Source organism: Phasianus colchicus, chromosome 6 (genome assembly GCF_987193195.1).
Source record: "Phasianus colchicus chromosome 6, bPhaCol1.hap1.1, whole genome shotgun sequence".
Classification (NCBI taxonomy): domain Eukaryota; kingdom Metazoa; phylum Chordata; class Aves; order Galliformes; family Phasianidae; genus Phasianus; species Phasianus colchicus.
This window is the reverse complement of record NC_143441.1, coordinates 5,165,846-5,188,393: the sequence shown is the minus strand read 5'-3', so window position 1 is coordinate 5,188,393 and position 22,548 is coordinate 5,165,846. Positions and strand designations below refer to the sequence as shown.

Here is a 22,548-nt window from a genome sequence, read left to right as displayed (position 1 = left end):
TTACTGCAATTAGGCTTGTATGATGGCTGCATTTGAAGGCTCCCTTCCCTGGGCACACATGTCAGAAGAGCCCAACTCACAAACCTAATTCCCACCTCTCAGTACTTCTGCTCACCTCGGTGAAGAAGCCTGCAATCCCTGCCTGGCACGAGCCATGTTCCTCCCCGTACTTCTTCTTATACTCTGGGCAAAAGAAGGAAAGAACAACTGTTGTCAGTCTGTGGTCATGCAGGCAACAAGGATGCTGCCCCACCTGTACACAGCGGGCACATCCCACCTGAGTTTCTGCACCACCCTACACGCAGCCCAGAGGCTGGTAAGGGTGGGATGGGGTACCCCACAAGTACCACTGGTGGAGAGATGCTCTGGGACACTGGAGTGAGGGAGACAACAACAAAAAACATCTCAAAAAACGCACACTTCTCTAAAAAAAATACACTAAGCTCCGGGCTTGGAGGGGAGAAATCATGTTTCACCTGGCAGGTTTTTTTTTTCTGAACACTGCATTCAGATATTTACCATAATGACTGCACAGCTTCAGTGTATTGCCACCTCCTGCATGGTACAGTATGTCCCAAAGGATAAAAAAAACTCCAGGAGAAAGAGTAATTCAGGCTCCAAGCAGTCCCTCTCTAGCCTGGAATTTTTTTTTTCCTCTTTACAATGTTGTTAAGCATTATTAACTCATTCCTAAATCATAAAAAATAAATGCATGGAATCAATGAGCAAATGGTCTCTTTGGGACAGAGCAAATTCCTCACAAACTGCATTTTATCATATTGAAGTTCAAAATGAATTAATCATAAACTGCTGCCTTCTCACCCCTTCTTTATTCTACATAACAATATACATAACCTGTAATAGGTAATTATATCTTCTTATATATAGATATATATAAACATATCCTTAAGATCTTAGGAAGATATGTATACTGATAAAAGTAAAAAGTATACATTATACTATATTATATGTTTTGTAATATATGAATACATTACTAGATACACAACTATACATTGTATGAAAAAGAGAGAGAAAGAAAGTTGCTACTTACCGTATTTAATCAATACCTGTATTTAATTTTTATAAAAACAAACAAAGAAAAATTAACAAAATTCTCTTCCTGAGGAAGCAGTCCTGAGGAAGCTCAGATACTCAGGGATCTGCAGAAGTTGCACAGGCACTTGGGGAAGCACAGCAGGACAGTGCATGGAGAATACCCTAATGCCCACCAGGATACAGGGACTGCCAGAGCAGCTGTGTCCCCAAACACACACCTTTCACAGCAGGAATGTGCAGCAGCATGCCCACAGAGCACCAAAAAATGTGTTCACCCTGCTTTCTCTTGGCTGCTCAGACAGCACCAAGGCTCAGGACCGCTGGCTGCTCATGTATAGTTTCTTACTAAGTCAGGCACACTCCAACTGGAAAAAATACTTGTTTGCAGACATGAATGCTTATAATTAAGACTGATGAGGGTATCAGGTTTTTCCCTTTTGCATTTGCTGAGAAATACTCCCTGAGTATCCTGAAGGTCATGCTTTCCCTATGGCTGAGTTTCCAGCCTCACATGGGATGCACTGCAGCAAGCAAGCTCTGTATTTGCCCAAATCAAGCACTTTCACTTCCAACCATGATATTTTTCTTCTACCTGACATGCTGAGGTATAAAACAGATCCTGCCTCTTCCTGAATTCACACTGAAGCTGTGGTATGTTCCAGCCTTTGGTAACCCAAGCTCACCTCTAGTCCTGGCAGTCAGAAGGCATCCCCCTGACTGTGAACCTTGGCAAGAGGTACACCCAGAGCTCTAGGCCTCAACCAGCCGCTGCAGCTCAGCCCCACTGACTGCCTGATGGGCTGAAAATGGTGTATTTCTCTACAAAAACAATATCAGGCTTGGCTCACAGCTTCTTTATGCATCTTCTTTAACCAGTTAATCAACCTAATTTGCTTTAAAACAAAAGGGGGAAATTGCTAGAGTGTATTTCAAGCAAATAATAATTGCACGGAATGGCTCAACACAGGATGAAAGAAACGAAACTTCTTTGTTGGGATTTTTTCAATTTTTTTCATATTTCTCCTTCTTTCACAAACAGGCTTTGCAACACTTTTTCCCAATCCATCCTTCCTCAGCTATTTGACCAAGCTTTGATTACACAGTGCCCAGGTTGTGCCTTACATCACAGCCTCCACAGCACAAACAAAAGCCTCAAACACAACTACAACTCCCTCAGAGACTGGAAGTTGGCCATATGCAAGCCCTGAACATCCTCCAAACCATAACTCCATGTAACTCAAGCCAACAGAAGGCCTTCTCTGCAAACACTTGTGGTAAGTGGCCCAGCTCACACAAGGTGTCCCTTGAATTTAGCTGCAAATACAAACCGAGGGGATGTAAAACTACAGGAGACAACAGAAGAAACGGTAACAGCTTCAGCCATACAACACAGCTATTCAAGGTTGGCTGATGAGCCCAGAGTTTTATCCAGTTGTGTGTAACTGATATGATGTGAGATCACTTCATTTCTGGAGACAAAGTTTTCCTTCTCATAAAATAACATGTGCACAAAAATTAAACTACTACTCCTATCATGTCAAAAAGTTTATTGAACGTATTAGCATTGTTTTATAATAGCATAATTTTTCCTACTTTACAAAAGAAACCAAATTCAGATCTAGGAGTAACTTGAAAACCAACACCCCTACACACACAGAACACAACACAGCTGATTTTCATCAAAAACATACATATTAGAAAAAAATGAAACATACATTGTTGTTTTCATTGTCAGGCAATGAAAAAACAGTTCACTTTCAAATGAACTGAATGGTGACTGGCTGCAATAATGCTTTACAAATAAAGCATTCGAAGGTTTAAATGGTTGTCCACAGAAGCTCATACTGAACAGACAGCCTGGCTTTCTCCATGGTTCTCATGGTTATCTGTGGTGTTCTGTTTTTAAGTCATTTATGGTGCCAGTACTAGCTGCTCAAACTAATGGGCATAGATTTCACTTAAATAACTAGTTATACTGTGGTTGTAATAGCAGATAGCAGACAGGGACTGCAGCTTTTCAAGTAAATGCTGAATCTGGATATAACCATGGCCAAAGAGCAGGACCCAGCACTTGGTCTTAATGACACTTTGCAAGGGATATCTGAAGCACAGGGCCCCAAATACATCGGATATTAAAGCTATCTGAGCATTTGAAACTCCACTGAAGTAGAGTAGAGACCAAAATCACGTTTCAAGACGATGCCAACAAAGGCAGTCCTTCCCAGGGAGACAGTAGCCCAGTCTGGTTAGACACCATGCTCTTGGACTCTAGCAAAATCCTTCCAGCAGGAAACCCACTCCTCCCTTCATCCTACCTCACTGTCAGCTGTACATGGATATCCCCACAAGCAGGTCTCCTTCTCACTCACACAGTCAGGGCCACAGTCCAGAGCAGCTCCCCATGTCCTGGCTGGTCATACCCCAACCCCTCAGACTTCAGTGCACTTACAGAGCCAGCCTGCCTCTCCCAATCAACAGATGAGCCCAAAGACCATAAAAAAAAAAAGACTGCTTCTACCTCCCTTTCACCCCAGTGGTGTCACAGCTGTGACGCTTGTCACTCACATCATCATTTATTCATTAAAGCCACCAGCCAGCAGGAAACTGTGCAAATACACATCAGCACACAGCTTTTGCACACCTGAATAGCAACATTTGCATGAGGTTTAAATATTGCATGCAGGGAACTCGGTAGTTTCCACATAGCTGCAAGCAATAACTGCTGCCATGAGCAAATCCTTTGTTTTTATGCTACTTTATTGTTCTCACATCTGCCCTCAGACCATTGTACAGCCCTGACTCTGCAGACCACAAGCCACTACACTAACTGCTGTGGCAATGGTTGATAGCAAAACAGTAAGATGAGGCTGAGCCTGAAAGATGTGGTCGCCTCTGTGATTTTGAATAACTGCTTAAAAAAGGGAAGAAGAAAAAAAAAAAAAGGGGGGGGGGGGAGGGTAGTGTTTTAGAGCCAGAATAATTTTAGTTTATGAAAGCAGTAAGGCTGACTAAGTATTTGGACAAAATAATCCACAAGAAGGATGAGCTGTGATGTGTGATGACTACGAAGACAAATGCCTCTTCTCTGAGCAAATCCGAGCCTATAAGCAAACTTCAGTATCTTAACACAGCACGAGCTTCACTGTGCAATAAAATCTTTCATCTACCATCTTCACAGATAGAATTAAAATGGGCAATTGAAATACACTGTCATTTGCACTGAGAGCCTCTTTTTCCCCATCTTTCTGTGTTTCACTACACTGGGAAGAAAAAGTAGTAATTTTTTTTGACCTAGCATTGTGGTATTGGGTTTGCACCACACCACAGGGATATTTTGATGCCTCCCAGAAAACCAAGCGTGGTCTGGCAAACTTGCTCATCCCTTTGGAGGGCAGGCACGTAAGGATGTGCTGTTCCCCTTATTTACTAACCACATGTCCACCACCTTTCCCTGCATCCATCACCAGCTCCTACCACAGGACTAGGAAACCACCCCAGCTCTCTCCATACAGCTGGGCTGTATGCAGCCACACTGTAAGCAGCCACACTTCTTCACTGTAAACTGAATGCATCAGGACAATGAAAGACACAGCTACAGAAAAAAGTAAACAAGTGAAAGCTCTGCTTGGGAGACCATGGCTCCATACACCAGCTATACCTCAAAGGACATCCAGCTCATATAAACCAGATTAGCTCCTACTCAGAAAGATTCCATTTAACTATTAGGTTTGCTGCTGTTCTCATTAGCAATCAATAGCTTCCAGACTTCTGTCAGCCATTTCAGGGAAACTGGACAAGAATAAGATGGATTGAGACCATCGCATTGTTACGCCATTACCAACCAGTCAGGAAACTTCCATTTCCTCTTCGTCTTTAGTTATACAGCCTGTTTTACATGGAAGGAAAACATACTGCATGCATTAAGGATGCCTGTCCAGCGGTCAGATTCCTCTCCCCTTCTGGCACAAGACTTCTGTTACACAACCTAATAATCCTTCTTGAGGTGTGCAAGCACAAATGTATGGCAACTGATGTGCACTCAGCCGGCCTGCACGCTTTGCCAGTTGGCAAGAGCCAGCTCCAGTTGTGGATCAGACAGCCACGTTATCCTCTCACCAGGTTTATCACCCTACATGCACCAATTACAGCCTTCAGCTTTAGGGGCCCGCTGGAAGCATTATGCACTGCATTTATTGTTCCTATGAAACCCCCAGCTTCTCCCCCTCAGACTGTTTCTCTCAATCCATAGCGTCAAAGGAGGTGAGTTTTTTCTCCTTCCAGAAAGCGAAGGATTGCCGTAAGATGAGTGGATCGTGGCTGATCTCAAACAACGAACCCATCTGTGTGCTGTAACATGGCTATCACCCACACTGGGGATCAGGCTTGTTTTCTTGAAACCTAAAAGTTCCAGGAGCAAACAAGCACAGCCATCCCTTGTAACACTTCGCAATTTCACGTCTGACAATGGCAGATGGGGGGGAAGAGGGATAAATCAGTCCCAAAACTCCGATTTTCATTCTAGCATGAACTGAAGCTAAGCCAACATTGTACTGCACCAGCCCTGCCAATTTTCCACTGGCTGCTTTGCATACGCTAGGCCCACACACTTCTATTTTCTAGCAATTCCTGGCAAATATCCTGTCAGATTAGCAGCCGCTTTACTCTCAAGACATGACGCACAGAAAAACACAAGCAGTTTGTCTCCTCCAGAAACCACCTCCCTGCAACGGCTTCAGACAAGCAATTTTTAAAGCAAACATCAGAGTGATGACAAAGGCTCGGAGGAAACCCTGGCAGTGTCTCCATGCATGCGTGTTGATCACCACAGCTCGCATTGGACTATCTGAACCACATTACCTCACTGTGAAGCACAAGTTCAGTTTTGCTGATAGGAACGAAGAAGAACGAACGAATACAATGGGACAGCACTCACAACAGGAAGGCTTACACAGTTCACTTGTACTCTGTCACAGACCAGCTGGAGTGGCTGGTTCAAGAGACTCAAAACCTCTCACATTTCAAACAATGAATAATTTCAGGGCTGGTAAAATTGTTATCTATAACTGTGTGCTGCTTGCAAGCAGACGTATGCATTCAAGACAAAAATCTCATTGGGTTGCAGTGAAAACAAATAAATAAAATCAGAGGTTTCACCCACAACAAACCATGCTGTACCTTAGCTTCCAGATCCTATGCTTCCACAGGCTCCTAAAGGCAGCCTAAAGAATGATGCTCAGGACAGGAAGGAAAAACCCAAGCTAGACTTTTCCCCACTGTCGCTTTGGGAGCTGAGAAACCTTAGGAGATCTCTTATCTTCTTTCTAACAGCATTCCTACACCTCTGGTTCAGTTAATTGCTATTGGCTGAGGTGATGCTGTCTTCTGAAGTCTTAAGGAAAGGAAACATGATACCAAAATTTCAAATGTATCAGAAAACTGGAAAATTATGATGTTGACACTTGGGATTTACAGTGAAAACAACAGGGACACAGGCCCATTGTTCAGGGTGCTGGACCTTTTTTTTTTTTTTTGCCTAAATCCAGACCTTTGGAACATCCAAATGCTTTACAGAACCCAAAGTGCAGCAGCAGTTATATTGAGCTGCCACAGAAGTGGATGAATCAAGTATTAAGCAAGTTTTCCTCCCCCTCCAGTCCTCTGATAAATCAAAATACAAAACTGAAAATATCTCCATAAGCAAACTGATTCCCAATTAGCATTCATAATTTAATCTGTGCTACAGCTAAGCATGAGTGACCTGTATCTACTGACAATTCACACACAGGAAAGAGAACCATAGCCTCCAAACACAGTTCTGCTCTTCTAGTAAACTGCGATCATGCACAGAAAGCCTCAGGATTTGTTCAGTTGCTGTGCTGTTCTCCCACCTCCATGCAAAACCCCAGCTAAGCCTCAAGACTGTATGTTACAGGGAGAAAAGTAAAATAAAATACAAACAATCTCAGCAGTGAGGGCTAACGTGGATGGTCTTGGAAACAAAGGGAAAATGCAGAAGCTACAAAACGAGAGACCAGAGATGGAGGCAAGCCCCACTCCCACCCCTCCACCCTTACCTTCGTAGCAGGGCAGGAGCTTCTTCCCACTGGGCTGCAGGTTGGGGGGAATGATGTTGCAGAAGCCATGGGGCAGAATGTATTCTGTCTCGTAGTAGATGTTTTTCCAGCGGTGTGCACAGGCCTAAACAGATCATACCACGTTGTTACTGACCGAGATCTGCAGGAGAGCCCTCCGACCAAGGCTCAGGATAAATGCCACACAGAGACACACTGCTTCACACCTTCCCAGAAGCTAGCTTGCTCCAAAAAAAAATAACACAGCATTGCTGCCAGACAAGCCACAAGTTGCCTTATGCACGAGGATTAAGAGAATCCAAAGAAATGAGATGTGAAACAGCGAGGGTTTTGAACTTATGCACGTGGTGAGCCATATCCCCAGCTGGTTTAAGCTGGGAACATTAGTGTAGATGCATCAATTTGTATCACTTAAGGCTTGGTCTCATGAGCACAGAAACAAGCTCTCTGCTACAAATCACCTCCTTAACACACTTTCAACTTTTCCTGGAAACTTTGCACCAGTCTTGCTATATCTCAGAGAGGCCTGCAACAGCCACCTTCACAAGCCCCACATTTTACCCTGTCATCCCCAGATGGGACACCTTCTTTCCTTCTCCTCATTCTACACCACCTTCCTGCCTCAACACCTCAGAGCTGTTCATGTTGCCCATAGAAACACCTCAATATTTGCAAAAATTAGGGCCACAAAAACTATTTAAGGGGAACATCTCCCCTACGAGGACAGGCTGAGAGCTGGAACTGTTTATCTTGAAGAAGAAAAGTCTCCGGGGAGATATGATAGCAGCCTTTCAATATCTAAAGCAGAGCTACAGGAAATAAGGGGACAGCCTCTTTATCAGGGTCTGTTGTGATAGGACCAGGGGAAAATGGTTTCAAAAAAAAAAAAGGAAAGCAGCCTCTACATCAAAAGTACACTCAAAAATCAAGGTGAGACTGTGGATGTGTCTTAGTAATTGAGTGCTATTCCCTAATCTGTATGGGTTTTTTGTTTGTTTTTGAAGGGGGGAGTTGCCTGATTTTTGTACGTGGGCTTTATTTATCTATTGTGATATTTTCTGTGTTTTTGTTTTCAATAATGAAAACTTCTCCATAGCCTCAGTCCTGCACATACTCAAGCATAATGCAATTAACTACCAATAAGCCTGAGTCTGTTGACGGCTCTCCCCATTCTCCCCCAGACCACAGTTGTAGAATTTGATATTTTCCCAATGGAGTGGAGTTCAGTATCTCCTCCCCCCCCCCCCAAAATTCACTTCTCTGCACAGTCAACCAGCACATTTGTCCCCCTGCCATGGCAAAACTTGTATGCATTTGCTTCTGTTTCTCTTGCCTATACAGAATTATTTGGACTACAATGCATGATCCTTGCACGTCTCAGCATTGCTGAGTTAAGGTGATGCACTATGAAAGGCAGCTAAAACCTTCCTCCTTTGGTGGTAATGTCTGAAAAGGCTTTGGGAACAGAGATGAGTCACTCAAATTTTGATGTGGAACACAGTAGAAATGATGCAAACTCCTGAGGCAAAATAAAATCTTCCTGGACCAAGCATGCAGAGATCTCTAATGTCAGCAGACTGTGAAATCTGTGATATAACAGATAGAACAGATAGAACACTTCTGAACAGCAAATGTTTTCTGCTTTCTTGATGACTGAATGCCAGTCATAGGCTTTGCATCAAAGAAAAAGAAATGTGAGACCAAGACTTCTCTTCAGGGGCTGAATCCTAAAGTTAGAGTCCAGACAAGGGACTTTTTAAATGCAGCATTGTCAGACTACTTCTGGTTTGCTCTTCACTACGAAGGCTTTGGCACAGAGATGGGTTCCCCTCCCTCACCCCTTCCTTTGCAAGCTTATCACTAAATGTGCCAGTAAGTCAGCTGCTTAAAGTGAAAAATGGCAACACGTGATAAAAAGCAGAGTAACAACAGATGTGGCAGGTATTTCCAAAGAGCAAGATTAAAGCATGTTGGCTTATCTCCAAATCATAATGCACTGTCCTCAGCTCCTCTCCCAACAAAAGCAAAAGAAGGAATTTTGCCGTTTCAGTTGGGGAAGAGGCAGCAATCTCAGCTGTATTATTGCAGCACTTCGATTAATGCAAATATTGACTGAGTATAACTCAGGACAGGAAGCCACTAAACTGCAAACTTTATTTTTTTAGATAATCTTAGTCATTTGTTTTTTTAAGTCTTCATTATCAGTTTGAAACCCTGTTTCAGTAATATCCTGGCACATGATAGGCTCAGACACAATCCACATTACCTAACACTAGCCAAGCCTCTTGCACACTCCTAACCTTCCTCTTTCCACTGAAGTTGCTTTTTCCATCTGAAGAAGGGGAATCTGATTTGGGGAAAACTGGTAAGACAAACCTAAGCCACTCGGCAATCTAAAAACAAAAGGAGCAACTACAATCCACATTATATTGTGGAACTAAATGCTCTAACATAGGACATCAAGACCGTAAAGAGTTCACATGGGTTTAAAAAGTGGTGCTCATATTTATGAAACTAATAAAAGAATCCAGGGCTACTGAACACAAAAATATTGCACTTGCAAGATCTTTTGGGAAAGTACTTTCTCAACCACCTCCCTGGGCAGCCCATTCCAGCACCTGACCTCTCTTTTGGAGAAACTTTTCCTAATACCCAACTTGAATCTCCCCTGGCACAACTTGAAGCCATTCCCTCTAGCCCTATTGCTAGTTATGTGGAAGAACATGTTGACCCCCAGATCACCACAACCTCCTGTCAGGTAGTTGTAGAGAGCTGTAAGAAGCTTTCAACACACAGTCTTCCTATTGCTGGGAAGACACTGGGGCTAAGTAGCCTGATAGTTTCTCAACTTTCCACTTCAAAAAGTTCTGTTTTGAGTGAGCAGCCAGCCTTAGCTCTGGCAGTTGCCTGGCTTTTTCACATACTTCCCTCTCTGCTGCTTTTGCTTAGCTTCTGAAAATGACAGAAGAATTTGTCTAGCTCTGGCCAATGACTAGAAGATGGCAAGAATTATGTGTCTTGGAACCACACAATGATTTGTGTTGGAAAGGTGCTTTAAAGATCATCCAGCTCCACACCCCGCTGCTGTGGGTAGAGACACCTTTCATCAGGTTGCTCAGAGCCACATCCAACCTAACCCTGAACACTTCCAACACAGAATCATAGCATGAGGCTGGTTTGCCTGGATCAGAACTCATTACTCCTCAGTCAAACAGACTTCTAAGCACACATATTGAGTTATCCCTTGAAAACACACATTGCTTACGCACTCTTCTAGTTGGAATGCCTTCATTTTGTGCTCTGCTGTATTATGTATTTTATTTATCCCATTCTGCTTTTCCCCTTTTCTACTACAGTTGAACATAGTTATAACATTTAACTAAGGTAATGAACCAGCTATCTTCTAAAACACTAGCACGCTGTGCACCAACACAGACAATCACATATGGCCTCAAGTTGCACCAAGGTAAGTTTAGGTTGGACATTAGGAAATACTTCTTTACAAAAATGGTGGTTAGACATTGGAATAGGCTCCCCAGGGAGGTAGTTGAGTCACTGTGCCTGAATGTGTTTAAGAGCTGTTTGGATGTGGTGCTCGGAGATATGATTTAGCAGAGGGTTGTTAGATTTAGAGTACTATGGTTAGGCTGCAGTTGGACTTGATGATCCTTGAGGTCCCTTCCAACCTGAGTAATTCTATGATTCTATGATAAAATACCACTGCACTATCACAGAAAGGTAGAAAACCCACCTGCTCCCCTATAGGAGGTCACCGTTCAAGGACTTGTGGTGCTACAGTGTCTCATCACATATGAAATAAAATGCCTTCACATTAAGCAGCTTTCTCCACTTGACTGAGTAGGTGGTCAGTGGAGAAGGTGCTGTACAGGAGCTCCTGTTGCTAGCAGGTTTGAGACTCATGGGTGCCCACACACCATTGTGATGCCCTGCCTCACTGGAAAGATGGGGTCATGCTGCAAATTTCCAACTCAAAAAAAAAACTGTTTAGCATTAGATTGTTACTAGGGGTACTGTGACATGAGCTTGAAATTTGCCAGCCACACATTAAGAAAAATTTTTATGAAATGTTGTGCGTATTCATTTAATATTCCTCCACAAGCTCCCAGGGTAGATGGAGCTCAACAGCAGATGCAAACACAGGCAAATGTTGACCATAATATACCCATAAATTTTAAAAAGATATTTGTCCAGTTCTAGTTAAGATTTTTTTTCCAGTACAGGAAATGCTTTGCAGAAATAAGTTCCACATCCTAAGGACCACATCTGCTCTCCTTGACCCTTTGCATGGGTAACCATATCAAAGACAACAAGGCCACCCACACACAACTAATTCATCTTCACTTTCAATGCTTCCGCCTCATTAATGGAAAATACATATACATAAAGACAAAATATTTCCCTGAAGTCTCATCTTACATTTTTCATGGTGAGTTCTGATATGTAATGCATACGCTTGTGGAAAATGAATGCATACATAAACACAGACAACCTACAAAAAGAGCAAAACAGCAGATACCTCACAGACAAAGTTCCATTTATTCTGTTTGAAGATTTAATCCCCCAGATTTAGGAGGAAGCCCTTAGGTGACACAAGTCAGGTGTGATCGCTTTGAAGTCATTCATCTACAAATAAAACTTTTTGGCTGGAGCTCATTTTCCTTCTGTTTGAAGGAAGGGACTACAGAATTTGCTGCCCATAAAGCTGGACTCCATCAGTCACTACCAAACACATTAATTCTGATGTGTTTAGCATTAAAGTCAGACAGCAGCGATGATTTTAATGAGATCAAAGAGAAGAACGGACCTACCAGCACACTTCCACCAGCCTTAGGCTGTCTAGCCAGGCTCACTCCCATCCATTCATCGTCTCTGTCTTCTTTACAAGTCTTTCCACAGAGCATGCCCCGAGAATTGCCTACAGGAGGAAAAGAACGGCAGCAAGGCAGGGAGACATCAGTATCTAGAAAGAAATCTCTCGGAAAAATGACTGCCATCAAACATCTGCCTGTCAGTACTTTTCCTTTCCCTTTCATCCCAATTACTATTTCTTGTAAGCACTACTCAGGGTGGTGCTCCCAATGTTACCAGACACCACCCATAGCAGAGGACCAACTCTATTCCAAACAGCCAGCAGCTATTGCAGCATGCCCACAGCTTTACTTGAATAAGCCATCCAAGTGAAGCTAGTGGAATAAACGTGCAATTGCTTCCAGAAAGCAGTCAAAGCAAAAATATCCTGGAAATTGAGATTTGGGGTATTTTTTTTATTTTTTATTTTTTTAAATGAGGTCTACACTTTTAGTCCCAACTGGCAGTATATGTGAATCCACTAAAGATGCTTTATACTGTTGTAGATGGACAAGTCAAACATAGCCAAAGTACTATTGTAATCTACACAAGCTTCATAAAAAACAAATCCTATCTAACTCGAACATGAAAAGATTTACAAACTGATACTAACACAGTTTTAATTATAGGTGGAGAATTAAATAATGTTAATCACATGACCAAGAAAATTGAAATGTTTAATGACTTCAATTTCTCCAGCAGAATCCAGCAGAAGTTTTTAGATGAGAGTTTTGGGAATAGGCTGATTCTGACAGTACGTCTGAGAAAAGAGTCAATCCTGACTACATACAATAGTGTACAAGTAGGACTCACTTAGAGAAAGCTGGGACCTCTTTAAGGCTGACAGGACTGTTAGCCACATAGGATGCTTTGTGATCCCTCCCATCAAAGTATCACTACTACCCACCTCGACCCATATCCAGCTCTGTGCATCTTCTGTCAGGATTGGTGTGGACTCGACATTTAAATACTGCTCCTGGGGACTGAATAGAGGTGCTGTATCTAGAGTCTGCCTTGGGAGCTCCAACCAAGACCCTGGAAACCAAAGACAAAGTAACAAGTTACTAATTGCATGAGAAAATTTAAAAATTACAAACAACATCAAGGTTCACATTGCCAGGGATTCCTCAGCTGAAACGGCTTTTCCAGAAGCTTTGTAAAATGATAACATTGATTCACAAACTGAAAACAGCACCAACAGTAAAAACACCTTTTTGCTAGTGAAGCCATGAATACTTTAATAAATTAAATTTCCATTAGGAGTGTAACACTTGTAAAGCAATTCCTTTTCTCACCCCAGATAGCATTTAGGAAAGTATTAAGACAGATAACAGCAGCCTCATCTATTTTTCCTCAGTTTTAACTACATCTCTATTGGCATTAAAAAAAAAAAAAAAAGACTGAAAATACACAGCCCTGAGAGGAAAAAACCTGAATGTTTCCAGCCAGCTAAAGATTAATGATTGCTTAGAAAGCTGAGGCACTCTATTAGCAGAAGATTTTATGTAATTACAGCTTTAAAGCAAACACAAAACACAGGAGCAAATTTCTTCCACAGTGCCTTGCCTTGCTGTCGGCCATTACTTACAGTTAAGTCAGACATCAGTGCTCGTGTGTGTAGGCCCAGCCTGTCACCTGAGAGGCAGCAGCAGGCCATGGAGGCACCTTTCTTCTTTAGCCAAGGGAACTACTGCTGCAAAGTCAATCTCCGTACACAGCCCACACACACACAGCCCAGCATCAGTCCCAAAAAAGCAGCTTTCCTTCTTTTAAATGACTTCTCTGACATCCTCCTCAGAAGCCTCCAATTTGAAGTTCCAAAGCCAACCATCACCCAACATCACCTTCTCAGGGAGACCTGGGGCATGCATGGATCCCAGTCAACATGGGCCACCCGAAATAGCTGCTCCCAGGTGATTCCTCTCTAACACGCTTCTCCAGATACGACAAAACCATCCCATGGCAGATGGACATAAAAAATGAAAAGCAACCCCGACACTGAGTGACTGTTTCCTCCCAGGTCTCACAAGCTAAGTGGTATTGCTTAGAAAAGTTCAGTGGGGCTGTCCTAAATACCACAGGTCCTATTTTCACAAGTGAGAAGAATTAATGGCTGAAATGCTCAAGTTGCTGAAGCCTACAAGGCCTGAGCACGTTGTGGAGTTACAGCAAAGGATCCTGAAATAACAGCCTGACGTGGAAATGCCACCATGCAGACAGCAGGCAGAAAATCAAATGCCAGTCATTTCGTTTACACAGGCAATGAATGCGTGTCATTCACTCACTGACATTCGTGAGGGCTAACAAAAGCAAATAAGGGGGGATATTACTAGCTTAAAGAGTTACAGGTTCAAATTGCAAATGGCAAGAAACTGTTTCTATGAACTGTTAGAAAAATAAGATAAGGTAAGCCGTGCTGACCTCCAGTTTAAACAAAGCTTTCTTCTAACCCAAAAAAAGTAAATCTGAATTGGCAATTAATGCAAAAGATACCTTGGGGTGGAGAACCCCAGACGGAGCTTAAGGAGCACAGATCACAAAGGCTCATTGGTTCTGTTAAAAAAAAAAAAAGCTAAAAAAATGGTAATTACAGATTTGAGCAGGCTACTGCCACGGATTACATTACTCAAATTGTCTTGAGTGAACACACCTTTCACAGAACAGTTTGTTGCCATCTCTTCATACAGACTGAGCACAGGGAAGCAGCCGCTAATGTGTGCCAGAAGCAAATCTATTCTGGATTGTCCTGAATACCAGACACCCAAAATTGGTAGTTCACTCTACATTATCTCAGGATCTTGTTTCATTCATTCACTCTCCCACTTCCTCCAGAGGTTGAAGCCTCGGTGGATTTCCCTCTCTGGCTGATGTGATCCATGCTTGCCCAGACCCTGGGAAGTCACCTTTGGGAGATGGCACAGAGGTCACCATCTGCTGGGCCAAAAGCTATTGGGCTGCTCAGGTTGCCATTCACCATGTACCACTCAGTCCAGTTCTATTTGCAGAACTGAGGCTGGAGTATTAGCGCATTACTCTTGTCAATGAAAGATTCCCTTAAATCTGTAGTTAGTTTCTGTACACAAGCGTTTAACCTGTTGGAAGAAGGTCACCTGTTTAACTGGCACAAGATTCCACAGCCGGCCTGGGAAGACGATTCTTTTGCATCCTGATGTTCTGAAGCTCACTGAGCAAAACAAACACCCATTCTGTGTCTTCCCTACATGTTAAAGCACCTTGGAAATCTTCTGTGATTTCTATGAAACAACACTGTAGAAAAGGTGTTTTTCTTTGGTACCATCTACAAACAGAAACGCATTTTAAAATAAAGCCTTAGAGCCTCATATACTCTTGTGATTCAGCACTGTGCATTCTTGCCCAGCCTAAACACAAGGATATGTAAAAAGCCCACAGAAGTACTACTCTGAGGTTTTTTGCTATTATCAGGCAATCATCCAACACAGCCCTAGGTTAAAATAGCCTAATGCTGTGGTAAAGCTCATCGGGACTTCTCTAGGAGTCCTGTCAGAAAGCAAGCACGAGCAGCCTTACAGCCCTTTGCAAAGGCTGATGATGAGGCTGGTGCTCTTTGCAGAGGTTATCCACAGCCATAAGACTGCAGGAAGCCCCCCGGATATCTGTGAGCAGCTGCAGGGAGACACCTTAAACATGAAACCCAATCAGGGGAAAGGAATCGCCTTCCCCTGAAGACAACCAAAGGCAGAAGAAGTGGGGTTTGGGGCCATTTTAAGGTCTCTTTGATTTGATGTACAAGGATCTCTAAGAGTTGGCCACATCTCAGAGGCCCTGTGAACTAAGTACTGGCATGTAAACCAATGTGAGAAGCAGTAAGCAGAGAGGCCATTTAACTTTCTCTTCTTGAATCTACACCCACGTGGTGAAGGACAAACACCCTCATCTGTACGGAGATGGCTCTGCAGCTGTGCAGCCAAAAATCATCACAGCGCAGGTGCTGCATCAGCCAGTACTAATGGATGACAAGGAGATTTTTGGCCACAGGGCAACCCATGCATCCTTAAAATTACTTCCTGCAGAACAGTAACTGTTACTTTGCTGGTGATTGACCCTCAGGACATAAAGATTTGAAAGCTAAGTGCCACATTTAGTGGAAAGAGCAGTGAAGGGAAGTGTCGAGCTGCCCAATGACGTGGAGGGATGCCAAACACACCAAACATCAGCCCGCAGCACGCCAGCAGCAATTAGGCAATCACAGCTCAAGGACTGTGGAGTGTGGGCACCTCACTTCACTGCAATGTTAAGTGGCAGGGGAAAAAAGTCTTTAAATATCCCCACATACCACAGCAGATTTCAAAGGCAGAACCAAGAGAGAGTGCACCACCAGCACATCCCGTTTGAGTTTTTCCTTATCAGGAGAGTCTCTGCCACACGTCAAGCCCTCAAAACAAAAATCCCAGTGGTTCATCTAACACGTGCAGAACCAGAAGTGGGAGGAATGTTATTTGGGTGGCAGATTGTAAGCAACATCAGCAAGCCCAGACTCTCCACCATCTCCAAACACTCCAATTCTATCTACAGCATCACCAACGCAACACAGCATCATTAACACAGCATCTGTCGTTCACCAGGTTGATCTGTTCCCACGTCTTATGTGGGTTGTCCACACGCTCACCAGACCCCAACAACACTCACCCACCAGCCAGAAATGCAAAACCAGCCCTATGTTCCAGCAGCAGCAGCAGAATCCAGTGAAGCGTGGGGCTGAAGGGGTGCAGCACCAGCACAACAGCTAGGCTCATTCCTTGCTGTAATTCTCACAGCAGGATAAACCATGCAGCTAAACCCACTCCATTACTTTTTAGTGCCAGATCGTGCTGCCAGAAAAGATGAAGCTGTTAACCTGGACTTGCTGAGGGATTTGGGGGAGTGCCAGTAAGATGGGGAAAGGAGAGAGATAAAGTAACACCGTATTAATAAAAGAATGATGAGAGATGTCATATCACTGACATCTTTTACTGGTGCAAAATTGATGCTGTTTGTTCTTGAATCGTCTCCTCACAAAAGCAGAGAAAGTCACATTCTTGGTCACTCTGCTGGGTCTTTAGTCCAAACCTGAGAATTATTTCCAGAGAACAGAAGCACTTCAGCTTGTCCGTGCTCCAAATGCAAGCAACCACCTGGATCCTTGCTTTGCTGGAAATGGGAACGATAGGGAGCTGGGTAAATCTCTCTAGATTTACAGTCACAAAACCCGGGTAAGGAAGGAAAATGGGGCATTGTCAGAAAAACAATAACCTCAGCACATCCGTGATGACAAGCTACTCCTGAGAAAGAAACTGTGCAAAAATAACTCACAGAAGGAAGGATTGCTGGAATTAACTATTTCAGACAGGTCAGAGGCACAGACCTGCATCACCAACTGTAGAGGAGGATGAATGCTCATATTCCATCCTAACTTCTGGGTCTGCGTCTGACACAACATCTCAAATGAAACATTCCTCATGCAGGAATATTTGGTTCATAAAAATCTTCAGAAATAACCCAACCCTGAGCTCATTTGCTTAAAATCTACAGGCTCGTAGCAAACAATGCAGGTAAGTGCTTTTCTGGTGTGGAAAAATGAGTGGCTGAAACACTGAAGTTGAAAAGCTGGCAATTACTGATGCCTTTTTATTACGAGACAGTGATTTTCTATGTATATTAAAAAGCAGACAGGCTGCTGAGAGGAACACGTTTCCACTAAGATGTTCTGATGATCATTAGGGGAATATTGGGCCCTGGGGCAATGAAGATTAAGAAATCCTGAGCTATCACGATAACACTCCAATGCTTTGGAGCACGTTAACACATTAAATAAATTTATATAGGCAAGAGATAGCTTTGGATAGCATTGATCACATTTTTTACAGGCTTACACAATGCATAGCTGACCCTGCAAGCCACATATGACTGAAGTATCACAGCTCAAAGTTAACCTAGGTTAACCTCCCACAGCAGTTTTTAGGCTGAGGAAAGGTGAGAAACTCAAACCGTAATGCTTCTGCACGGACAGAAAAGCTATAAAACTAAGAACAAAACTGACACACACACACACAAATAACACTATGGCTATTAATAGCAGCTGCACATTACGGTGGGATGAACAGCAAACCTTTATACTGCATGCAAAGGCTGCTCCAAAAGTAATGGCTCCTATTTTATTGTGTTGGCCCACAACACCAGAGGTATATGGTGGTGGTATGGCAGTAAGGGCTGAACCTTCCCACCGGTATTCCAGTAGATGTTGTTGCCCTGTGACAGATAGCAGCAGAGGAGCAGTCTGACCAAACAGTATCTGACATGGGAGTGCATCTGAAGCACAGGTGGATCATTGAATTTCTCCATGCAGAAAAAATGGCACTCATCAACAGTTGCTGAACATTTATGAAGCCCAAACCGTGGATATGAGCACAGTGAGGTGGTGGGTGGTGCGTTTCAGCAGTGCCATCAGTGACAGCAGGTCACATCCATTGGTGCAGATTTCTATGAATGCAGCACGATGGCTCTTGTTCACCACTGGCAAAACTGCATTGCTCATGGTGGAGGCTGTGTTCAAAAATAGCCTCCTGTAGCTGAGAATTTGCTTGATCAAATAGTGCTATTGTAAGACATCACTTTAGGAGCAACATACCTATTTGGTACACCAGCCCCCATCCTGCCTCCAGCATATCACATTTTGAAAGAAAAACCACCACCCATTAACCCTACAAGCCAACTAAGAAAATAGCTCTACAGCTTTACACACAAAAGCTACACACACAAAAACCTGACAGATTGCCACCCATCCTGCTAACCATTTCCCTCTGCACTCATACAATAAAACTAAGATTGTACCTTGTACTTGAATTGCATGCAACTTGCGATCACTTCACAATGGAAATCAGAGGCTTTTATGCTCTGAAGTGGTATCCCTAGTAAGGCTTTGTCCAGTATGAATGTGGCTTTGTAATAGTGCTTTACAACACTGCAAGCCTTCATGCCCCTCTCCTTAAGAAGACAAAGCTAACGGTACTGACCAGGGTTCAATCAATTCAGTGGTCTGAATGTCCAGAAAAAATGCCCACATCTTTTAAGCTCTCCAGAAGAAACACATTAAGCACTTAAAACTGACACTGCCCCTCCAGCACAGAGTGACAGCTTCAGAAAACTGGAAGGCAGCTGCATATACCTTAAAGAGCAGAACAACGCAGTGCTGGGCCTTCATCTTCAGACTCCATCTATGTATTATGAGCACTGGATGACTCTGTATGTATAAGCACTGGAATAGGCTCTGCAGGGAGGTGGTTGAGTCACCATCCCTGGATGTGTTTAAAATCCGTTTGGATGTGGTGCTCAGGGATGTGATTTAGTGGTGGGGAGTTAGGGTAGTATATTTTGGTTGTGGTTGGACTCGATGATCTTGAAGGTCTTTTCCAACTTGAGTGATTCTATGATTCTGTCACCAGTGTTTGCTTGTGAAAAATAAGAATATTTTTGGCTGTATCTCCCCCGTTATCACCTCCACTGGGCACAGGAGCCTGAAGCAGCCATGAAAACAAGCTCCCCGGTTCCGCAGTGACAGAAGGGCTTTCCCCATCATCACCGGCAGCCCGGTGCCGACTCTGAGCACACCGAGCTCCTAGCTGTCAGAACTAACCCCCGATTTATCCGTTTCACACCACTCGGCCATCTCAGACGTCTTTTGTTTCTGGGTGCTCCTCCGTAAACAAACTCTACTGCAGAAACCGGGAGCAAAACGCGAGCATCGCAGATGCGTGCCCTCAGAGAACCCCCTAAATTCCCACACAGACGGCACGTCGCAGGTTCCCGCACCGCTCCACCCTCCCCAAAGGGTCGCACCAGCAGGTGCCACCCGAGGATAGCGCCCGTAACCCGTTACGCACTGCACCCCTTCCACCTCCCCAGCCTTCGCCCATCCTCCGTGAGAGGCCGCTTTCCGCATCCCCAGCCCGGCGCTCCTGCCCCAGCCGAGCAGCGCTGCCAGCCGAGCGCTCCTCTTTCCTCCGAGAGCTTCTTCTCTCTTTGTGAAGCGGCCCGAGAAGCCCCCGGCCGCGACCGCCCCGTGAAAGCCGCTATGCAAAAGGCAGAGCGCACAACTCGTCTTAACCGGGGGTGGGAGGGGTGGGGAGGAGGGGGGCTGAAAGAAGCCCATTTTAAAGAACCGGACGCGGCATGAATACGCTTATGTCTATCACAGTGCCCCTCAGTTCCCCCACCGCAGCTGAGCCGTCAGCGCAGGAGATAAAGAGAAGCTCTGTGGACGTTCGCTGGCAGCGGCACATTAGAAAGACAGGTCCCATTAAGAGAAAGCAGTTTAAATTCTAACAAAGAGCCTCTCACCAGACAGGGAGAGGCAGACCCCGCTCCGAGGCTTCCTTCCAGCCACCGGGACAAGCGGGATGCACGCCAGCGGCACGATTCTTTCAGATGCGGGCAAACTTTCCGTCCCCGATCGCTATTAAAAGTCCCACGAGCACGACAAGCCTCTCGCGGCGGACCGGGGCACGGGCGAACGCCCGCGGTACCCCCGGTCCGGAGGCACCCCGTGCTCGCAGCCGGGCCGGCACCGCCCTCGGGGCACGCGGCTCCCGCTCCTCGAGTCGGTCCCGTTTCCCCCAGCGCCAGCGCCCCGCTACTCACCACCGCGTGCTGTCGTGGTAGTGCTGCAGCACCGAGTACCCGAAGAAAGACCCGTTGGGACCCCGGAAGATCACGGGACGTCCCACGTCCACGTTGTAGCAACGCGCTAAAGCCACCCACAGCAGCGCGCTCAGCACCCGCGTCCAACTCCGCCGCCCCGCCGGCATCCCTGCGAGTCCCCGCGCAGCCGCTCCAGCGCCGACTCCTCGACGGCACCGCTCAGCGCCGCGCTTTTGTGCCCGCCCCGCGTCTCCGCGCTGCCCGCCCGGCCCGGCTGCGCCCCGCGCCGCGACCCGCGGGGACTGCGCGCCCCGCTCCGCCCCGCCGCAACGCGCCGCCGCAGCGCGCCCCCTGGTGGCCGCGAGCCGCATCCCCTCGGGCTGCGTCTGTCCGGCGCTGTCTGTCGCGGGTTCATAGAATCACGGAGGTTGGAAAAGATCTCTGAGATCATCTAATCCAACCGTCCACCTGCCGCCAGTATTACCACGAACCATGTCCCTCAGTGACGCATCATATCTCCGCGTTTCTTGAATTCGGTGCCTCCCCCACCTCCTGAGGCTCCCATTTATCTCCGCTCCTCCCGAGGAGAAGTTGTTCCTGATGTTCGATCTGACACTGAGCCCTCTTCCTTCCCCAAGTCACCAGAGAGGTGATAGGGGACCGGGGCTGCTTACCACCGAGGCACCACGAGTTGGGTGGTGGTGCAGTGAATGAGGGCTTGGTTCATGTCACACCAAAGGGATTGGGAGAAAAATCAAGGGAAGAGATGGGGTCTTTTACTGGAGCAACCAACAAGCATACACCTAGAAGGAAGACCAGACCTTTGTTTTCCAGCAAACATCTTCCAGAGCTGTAAGTGAAGTGGCAGCATTCACGGCTAAGCTGAAAGTAATTATGCTAATATTTTAATAGCCTATCTGCAACTAAAAATGACTAACACCCAGTGAATTGGCAGAGCCAAGGCAAGGTGACCACCTCCAGTGGGTACAACAGCAGCCTTGTGCTTCTGCAGCAGGAAGAAGCAGGGTGTTCTACAGCTCCTGGCCCTGCAGAGCCCATGCTTCTGTTATTCAACAAAAAAGCTGCAGGTTCCCCTCGGGATTCCAGTGGAAGTGAGCATAGAAGCATGCTCATGAGGATCAGCCCCAGGAGCTGAGAAAAGTGCTCCCTCAGAGATAACCAGCACTTCTACTTGTTGCTGTTAGCCCTTCTTGTAGCTATGTAAGTCCATGTACTCTTCTCATCTGTGAGCAGCTGCACTGGGAGAAGCACAGCAGGTCGCAGGGAACGCAGGAGAGGGGCCAGGAGCTCTGATGTGGTGGGGACCGCTTCATCTGGCAAGCAGCTGGAGGTACAGAGCAAAGTTTCTGGGGTAGGCACAACTTGAGTGTGTTTGACACCTGGTGGTCCACAGGGAATGTCCTTCACGTAGCAACAGCGATGTGCAGAGGCGGGTGCTGGATGCTGGAGCTGGCTGAGAGCTGCTGTGGGAAAACTTTATTGAAGGTAGAAGGGTCTTTCAGCACAGGAAGTTCTCAGGAAGCTCTCAGTATTTCCTGAGGTGGGATGGAGCTGACTGTGCGTTCCTGCTGAGAATGCGTGTTCAGCAAGGAGGTAATTTTGTGGTAAGCTGTTTCACGCTATTGATGTAGCTCTTTCAAAAGTGTAGCTTGTTCCTGCAGGTAAGCATCCTCATCAGATAAAAGCCATCTCCGGATTGTTTGTGAGCACTGACCTTGGGTGTCCTCATGCACAGAGCAGGTATGCTGGTGCTGATGGTATATGCAGATGTTACTGCCTGGAAGCTGACATTCTTCATGTTGACTGTGATGCTAGAATGTAGAGGTGAGCAGGGTAATATACCAGGGACAAGTTT

General features: G+C 45.3%; 1 protein-coding gene across 3 annotated transcripts in view; it reads right to left on the bottom strand.

The window, feature by feature from the left end:
• ITGA9 (integrin subunit alpha 9) overlaps positions 1-20,962 on the bottom strand; it is a 213,282-nt gene extending 192,320 nt beyond the window's left edge. Inside the window, exons 1-5 of one of the 3 annotated variants that reach the window (XM_031608364.2) lie at positions 20,673-20,962; positions 12,925-13,052; positions 11,978-12,084; positions 7,131-7,254; positions 116-183 (exon numbers count right to left, since the gene is read on the bottom strand). In XM_031608364.2, coding sequence (XP_031464224.2) covers positions 116-183; positions 7,131-7,254; positions 11,978-12,084; positions 12,925-13,052; positions 20,673-20,839 — 594 coding nt within the window. In that variant the 5' untranslated portion in view covers positions 20,840-20,962. Of the gene's footprint in view, positions 1-115; positions 184-3,371; positions 3,941-7,130; positions 7,255-11,977; positions 12,085-12,924; positions 13,053-13,605; positions 14,568-20,672 lie in introns of those variants that run through there. The other 2 variants (XM_090142245.1, XM_090142246.1) reach the window with 2 other exon arrangements.
• Positions 20,963-22,548: the final 1,586 nt, after the last annotated feature.